The following is a 7,308-nucleotide window of genomic DNA, read 5'->3' as shown; positions in this document are numbered from 1 at the left end:
CCCCACTGGATGCAACGAATGCCTCGTTTATAATGGGTTTTCATGTTTTTGAGTCATCGCTCCGGCCAGGCAGGGCATCATCACAGTATGGTAGGGTGTAACATTTCCGTCACCTTGCTTTTCAGACCGATGAGCTTTGTAAAAGTTGACGCGTTTCAGAAAGGCGGGGCATTTTTTGAACCTTAAACCGCATAAACACATTTCATTACACCAAATACACAAAATAATGTTCTTTTTAGCAACATCATATGACCCCTTTAACCAAAGTTCTGATAACATTTCTTGTAAGCTTGTTTTACTTTGTTTTTGTGATTAACCTAAAGCAGAATGTGTTTTTACACAGGTCATTCCCAAGGGCCCACAAACCTCTTCTTGCAATGTACAGTATGGGAAAAGGCTGCAGTTCATTGTTTTTATTCAAAAAGAGGCCATGAGAATGCTACGGAAGGAATGCGGGAGAGTTTTATTTTCATTCCTCTGCCACGGGTTTTTGTTAGAAAGGTAATTTACCTGCATTTTACACCTCATCACAGTATCTCGATATATGAAATTCACTTCAACTTTGTTGTGCATTCCTTGACGCAAACTCGGTCTCATGCCATTAAAATATTTTCAGAGTGCAAGGGAAAGAATGTGTGCTACTCTTTCAAGAGAAGAGCAAAAGCTTCACGAATTTGCAAACATTCCCCATTCTTCTCAAAGATATTGAAAATATTATCAAGAGGTGTATATATGTCAACAAAAATATGAATTTTAAGACAAAAGTAGCTTTGGGTTTTCTGACTCTTCTGAGTCAGATAAGAGAACAATCATAAAATAATAAAGAAACATAAGGCAAAGATTTTTCTTTCTAAAGAAAAACACATTCCATAAATGTAACTCTTGAACTAAAATTATTTATGCAAATAAATGCAAAGATGGTAATGCGAACCGCGAAGTATGTGTCATTGGGATACTGTGTCAGCTACTGTAAACCAATAGTGTTATATACACACATGCCTTTATTTGTTTTAAAGGGGTGGTTGACTGCTTTTTTTATAGACTTGATTGTGTTTATGGGGTGCAGTCTAACATGTGTTAATGCTTCGTTTAAAAAAATATATATATTTTTCACATAATTTACCTTTATTCTACACCGCACTGTCCTTTCTCCAATAAACGTGCTGATGATTTCCTGGTTTTATGAACCACCCCTTTAACTGTTTATAACTAGTACCTCTTTACCCTTGCTAATTATACTCTATATCAGGGGCCTCATGTGGGAAAAGTCATGTAAATGAATAAATAATCTTGAGTAAAAAAAAAAGTTTTTTTTACTCCAGTTAATCATGAACACCTGGAAAAGTCATGGGACCGTCAAATAATGTTGACAATGGGGAGGGAGAAGGGGCTTGGAGTCAAAAAGTACCACTGAGAACCACTGCTCTATATGATGATCTTGGCTGCGTGGGATTTTTCATAGTGGTTTGAATTTGAATTTGCACTATGTATCAAAGCATACTTCTATTCATACACATGAAACCTTTCCAAGAACATCAGGTTTAACGGGGACAAATTTCCATTACTGATTCAATGAAGACTGACTCATTGCTCTTTTCTGGGCTCTTTCATGTTCTGCACTCAAACAGACTTTCTCCTCTTGCCAAAGACATTGTTAATGAGCTTGGCCATGGATTTGGAGCCACTGTACCGCCTGCGGTCGCCTCTATGCTTAAGCTGTTCCATCACATGGCGGATGAGCTTTGTGAAGAGGTTGGAGATCTCCAGGTAGTTCTCAGCTGCCGAAACCTCCTGGAAGAGGCATTTGTTCTCCTGGGCCAGAGAGCGGCCCTCCTCTTCACTCACTTGGCGGCTGTGGCATAAGTCCTGCTTGTTACCCACCAGGCAGATGGGAACCTCCCTATTGAAATGAAATCAGATTATTTGCTATCAGGAGAAAATTGCTTTGTGATCCGAACATGGCCATATGATTTATAGTAAATTATAGAAAGTAAATTAAATAGTGGTTAGAAATACATTTATAATTACATTTATACATTTATAATCTAGTTTAATAATACTACAGCACATGTTCATACACTGAGATTCTTTTCTCACAGTGTGTGTCCTAATTGGAACAATGGCAATGGCATAGCTTATATTTTTCCCTCATCTGACACCATAGCAAGTGGAACAATTGACAAAGAAAAAAAATCAAATGGTCACAATGTGGTTGGAAATTTGCTGCAAAGCTAAAACTTCATGTTACAAGAATAACCACTTGCTGCATTTTTTGAAGTGTCAAATTTTAAGCCGGTTTTAAGGAACATGTTGGATTCTGACCACCCATGAGTGATCTCCTTGCCCATTTCAGAGTTATAATGGACTCCAGATGCCCAGTCTTATGCTCGCTTACTATTGTTTCAAAGGACTTTCAAATGACAAATAACCAGTGAAACCTAAACCATCCAGACTTTTAAATTTCTCTATAAATGTGATGGAATAAAATGGAAAGTTTTGGCCTGCTGGTCATAATACAGTTATCAAAACCATTGGAAACCGTGCGGACATGGACAGTTCTTTTGATTATTTGATGTGACCCAGTCTGTCCTTTACAGATGTGCACAGATCCAAGCAGGAAGCCTCCACTCTGTTCTGCAAATGGTCCTCATTAATTCATTAAAACTCCTTCGTCCTATTCCAGTCAACATCAGACAAAGGTCAAAAGGTCACTGGAGAGACTCTGACTCACCCTTTACAGGTCTCTCGACGACTCTCTTTGATCTGCGCCAGGATGTTTTTGGCATTTAGGAAGGACGTACGGTCACTGATGGTGTACACCACCACAAAGCCATCAGCCCAGTCCAGTGGTTCCTCTAGGATACATTTGCTTTCTTCACTCTGCCAGGGGGTGGGGGGCACACAGAGGTCCAGTCAAAAACACATGCCCATGCAAAGTCCCGTCTGACAAAATGGAATAGCGGATTGTTGTTTCATTTGTTTAGAGTTGACTAGATCTCTACCAGAAGTTTTTGTTTTGGATGCAGTGATTGACTGCCAGTGTTGGCTGTATACACACAGGCATTTAGTTACAGGGTAGAAAGGTGTCCATCTCATGAATTCAGTTTTGGAAATCAAAGTAAAACAACAACTGGCGAAGTAAAAGTTCCCAGATGCAGCAGCTGTAAGACATGAGGCTCAGTTTTCAAAGGCTCTGCACTGTATACTCCGCTTCAGGGAAAGATCATAAATCCCATCAGAGCACAACATGCATTTCCCATAAGAAGCAGTTATATCTGAGCATGTCGCCCTATGGCAGTGTTTGTATGAACGCTAGCCATGAGCTCAGGGTAGCCGTTATGAAAGAATAAACACATACCTGTGAGCACGGATCAAAGACTTCCAAGTTCAACTGTCTTCCATCAATGGAGAGCCTTTTATGGTATAAGGAGTCTGCAAAAAAATTATGTTGGATAAAAACCTTGGTATTAAAACAAACGTGCGCATCATAAAACCGGACCCCTGAAATCAAGGTAGACTGTTAGATGCTCATACAAAATTCAAGGGAATAAAAGTAGAGACTGAGTACATGTGATGTGATACACGTGTAGTTGTATCAGAGGTGCAGTGATTACTGGGAGCCTCAAAAATCCATGGCATGATTGGAAGGAATGGACTTTTAGGAACTAGACAACAGGAAAACATACACTAGCCCTGCTTGTACACAGAGTGTGGCCTTTTAAAAATCAATGTAAACATTCATTATTTAGAGATGAAAATTGTGTCATCATTTACTCAGCCTAATGTCTTTCCTGTATGGCTTTCTCCTGTGGAACACAGAAGTAGATATTATGAAGAATATTTTAACATCTTTGTCCATATAATGAAAGCTAAAGGAGTAAAAACAAAATGGAACCCTATTGACTTTTATTGAATGGGGGGAAAAACATACATTTTTCAAAATAACTTCTTTTGTGTTCAATAAATAAAGTCATAAAGGTTTGGAAAGACATGAGATCAATTATGAAAGCATTTTTACTATCCCTGTAGAGCTCATTAAATCAAAAATAAATACACTGTCAAATGTATGATAAAAAAGCAGCTGTGGTTGCCAGAAATTCACTGTAAAAAATGCAGTGACAATTACAGGATGGCATTATCATGCCTGTATATTTTACAAATTATAAATGTACATTACAAATCAGTTATGTTGCCAAACTACTACAAGTACCAAAATCTGCTTTGTACCTTAAAATTTATTGATAACCACCGTAATAATATAGGTGTTAAAAGAGAAAGCAACATGATGAATCAGTTAATTGTAAACAGTCATTGTAAATATGGTGTATATAGAACAAAACACCATTAGAATAACACATGACACTAAAACAACAATTTGTATTTTTCTATAAAAAAATGAAAAAACTATTTTACACTGTACTCTTAGAGAGTTCTCACTTTTTTGCAAGCTTTGTATAAATTTATTCTTTTTAGTCATTTTAATCCTTTTACTCATTTCACTCAGATACATTTTTGCAGTCAGATGCATCCTTATTTCCAATTGTATGTACAGGACGTCCTCTTGCCTAAGCTTGCAGTTATGTTTTTCATCTATTAAATGAACAATAAAGCTGTGTTATGTGAATTACAGCATTTAATAATATTCCAGACATAATGGCAGATAGAGGCAGATAAATTTGAGACTGTACTTACTGGTATTTGACGCATATTCTCCTATGAATCGCTTGGTCAAGAATCTCACCAAAACCGCTGAGGACAAGAGAGAGGAGATGATTGATTAGTCACTTATTGAGATTGATTATCCTAAGCCTTGATGTAAATGACTCATATGACAGCTTAAAATAAGTAGAGAGGGCACAAGGTCAAAGTCCAGCCCCTCATCAAAGACCTGGCCAGTCTACAGTGAACGCTGGTGCATATTTGGCAGAGGAAAAACTTATATTTTCTCCATGAGCACACTACCTGGTCTATATTAAATATTTGAGCCATGAAGCTATGCTGGCTCATTGACTCAATGAAGTCGGGACTTGAGTTTCCATGCATAAATGTGCACTCAGCGGCTGCTTTCAATCCCTCTACACAAATATAAACCATTAAGCAGTCAGGATTCAACTCGTATTCCTCTCAAATGTGCAACAATAGACCCCTCCTTGTTGTTCAGTTCTGTCTTCACCCTGGTCATTTGGATCAGAATCATGACTGAGGACCCCCCGCTAAACTAGAGTTTCGCTCTCAGGGGACATAGCATCATCATTTCCCAAACACTTAATAGTCATTAGCACAGGTATGCAGCCTGAAGGGCTAAATGTTCCTATGCTTCTGAGTGGAACAAAAAATAATCTTTCCCCAATTTCAGCAATTACTTGCCTCTCACAACCATCTATTTTAATTTCCCTCTGAGATGACTTGTATAACCATGACCTCACTACTGATCTGTTCCAATATACAAAGTGCTTTCAGTGTTTGTAGAGGGCAGACACAATGTCTCAGTGCATTGTGAAGCACTCACACACATTACTACACAGCTCACACATGGATGATGTCCAAATGAAAATGTGAGGACCATGCAACCGGCACATGGGTTAAAGAGTGCTGTAAAGTTTTAGTTAATCTTAAAGACAGATATATGCATATAAACTGTACAAACTACATAGAGTATAAGATGAGTACTCACCAGATTTGCCTGCTCCCTCACTGCCCAGCAGGGCCAGTTTGATGTCATTCATTGTTGTAGATGGTGGCCTGTGTTTGCTGTGCTTCTCTGTATCCAAGTAGTTGGACAGTCCCAGTCACAACTCTTTACTATTTACTCTGCTCAGTGAAGTGGTGCCACACTCCCTCTCTCTGTATCTCTCTTACTCTCTTTCTGTAAAACATGCAGACGTTCCTTTCTTCCATCTCTCCTCCCACTACTCACAGAGCTGAGCTGCCACAAGGTCAATTCAACATCCCCTCGACACTTAAAAGTTGTTCAGATAAGTGGAGAACTTGGCTTCATTAAACTTAAAGTGCTTTGTGATCTGATTTTGATCAGAAATTCTGATTTGGATTTAAGCAAAATTAAACTAAATTGAATCTTTGTTCACAGTCCAAACATGCTGCTGGAACTATTTAGTGACTCGTTTTGCAAGATACATCATTGCGCCAGTAGGTGGCGAAAAGTAATTACCTTTATGAATGAGTCTTTGAATCTTTGACTCATCGAATCATATTACTCAGAGACTCGCAACGGCTCTACTGTGACTGCCAATAATTGTCTAACTATTTTGCTCTGTCAATGAAAATAATCACAAACAAACCCACAGCATGTGCTTCTCAGAGCACGTGTATCACTTCAGACTCCTTTGTGAATGTCATGTCGTTATAGGGCTTAGCGTTTTAACCGTATTTGTGTTTGTATAAGTATTTTTTTAACTGATCAGCGCCGCGCTTGTGAGATTATTTCACGCCGTTCGTAGCGCGGTCGCGTGGCTCGGTCAATTGATCCGCGCCGATGACAGGTCAGTGTGGCGCGAGCTCTGTAACACTGCGCGGTTTCGTCCCAGTTTCAGTGCATTTGGCTTCCCATATGTATTGCTAAACACAGGTTCTCTCGCCCTCAGTTATGTTGCTTCTACCTGCTGTTTATTGCTGTAGATATGCAATGCAGAGAGACGTATACCCGACGCCCTCTTCTGGAGACATTTGCTCATTTGCATTTAAAGCGATACACTCCAAACAGCTCTTTTTTAGACACACCCCAAAAATGACATTTTCCAGCTGTTATAATAAATGATCTGTTGGGTATTTTGGGCTGAAACTTCACAGACACATTCTGGGGACACGCAAGACCAATATTACATCTTGTAAAAAGGGGCATAATCGGTGCCCTTTAAAGACTAATTTGATTAAAGACTAACCGACTAATTCTCTTGTCGCCAACTATGGAAAGAATCAGTGAAAATCCCCACCACAGAAACTACTGGTTATAAAACAAAACAAAACAAAATAATTTATCTTAACCATTATAGAATACCTCAGTTTAGAAGACTCAGAGTTTATTTATACAGTGTAATATAATCAGGAATCAAGTCATGCTGAGATTCCGGAACATACTTGCATACACTTCTGATTGCTTGTAGGTTCTCAGAAATAAAGGTACAAAAGCCATCACCAGGGTGGTACCTTTTTAAAAGGTACAAATATGTATCATTTATGTACTAATATGCATCCTTTAGGGGTAAAGGTACAAAGGTGTACCTTTTGTAAGGGTGCCGTGCCAGTGACAGTTTCTGTACCTTTTTTTCTGATAGTGTATATAACCTCTAA

The 7,308-nt window shown here is 38.7% G+C and overlaps 1 protein-coding gene across 1 annotated transcript; it reads right to left on the bottom strand.

Moving 5' to 3' along the window:
- Positions 1-1,448: 1,448 nt before the first annotated feature.
- LOC107750647 (ras-related and estrogen-regulated growth inhibitor-like protein) lies at positions 1,449-5,726 on the bottom strand. Its single transcript, XM_016566138.1, has 5 exons — positions 5,675-5,726; positions 4,693-4,749; positions 3,359-3,432; positions 2,732-2,880; positions 1,449-1,900 (listed from the first exon to the last, which is right to left on the bottom strand). Exons 1-5 carry the CDS (start codon positions 5,724-5,726, stop codon positions 1,621-1,623), a joined length of 612 nt encoding a protein of 203 aa, XP_016421624.1. The 3' UTR covers positions 1,449-1,620.
- Between the last annotated feature and the right edge of the window lie 1,582 nt (positions 5,727-7,308).

The sequence above is a fragment of the Sinocyclocheilus rhinocerous genome, unplaced genomic scaffold (assembly GCF_001515625.1).
Source record: "Sinocyclocheilus rhinocerous isolate Xijiao unplaced genomic scaffold, SAMN03320098_v1.1 scaffold19, whole genome shotgun sequence".
NCBI classification, from domain to species: Eukaryota; Metazoa; Chordata; class Actinopteri; order Cypriniformes; family Cyprinidae; genus Sinocyclocheilus; species Sinocyclocheilus rhinocerous.
The sequence above is the reverse complement of the archived record's forward strand: the minus strand, read 5'-3'. Positions and strand labels throughout refer to the sequence as shown.

Excerpts from the sequence above, each read along its gene's own strand:
- LOC107750647 (XM_016566138.1), bottom strand. The coding sequence starts at position 5,726 with ATGAATGACATCAAACTGGCCCTGCTGGGCAGTGAGGGAGCAGGCAAA. Across the intron at positions 3,433-4,692 it reads AGAATATGCGTCAAATACCA|ACTCCTTATACCATAAAAGG; the intron begins GTAAGTACAGTC and ends ATTTTTTTGCAG. Across the intron at positions 1,901-2,731 it reads CGTCGAGAGACCTGTAAAGG|GGAGGTTCCCATCTGCCTGG; the intron begins GTGAGTCAGAGT and ends TCATTTCAATAG.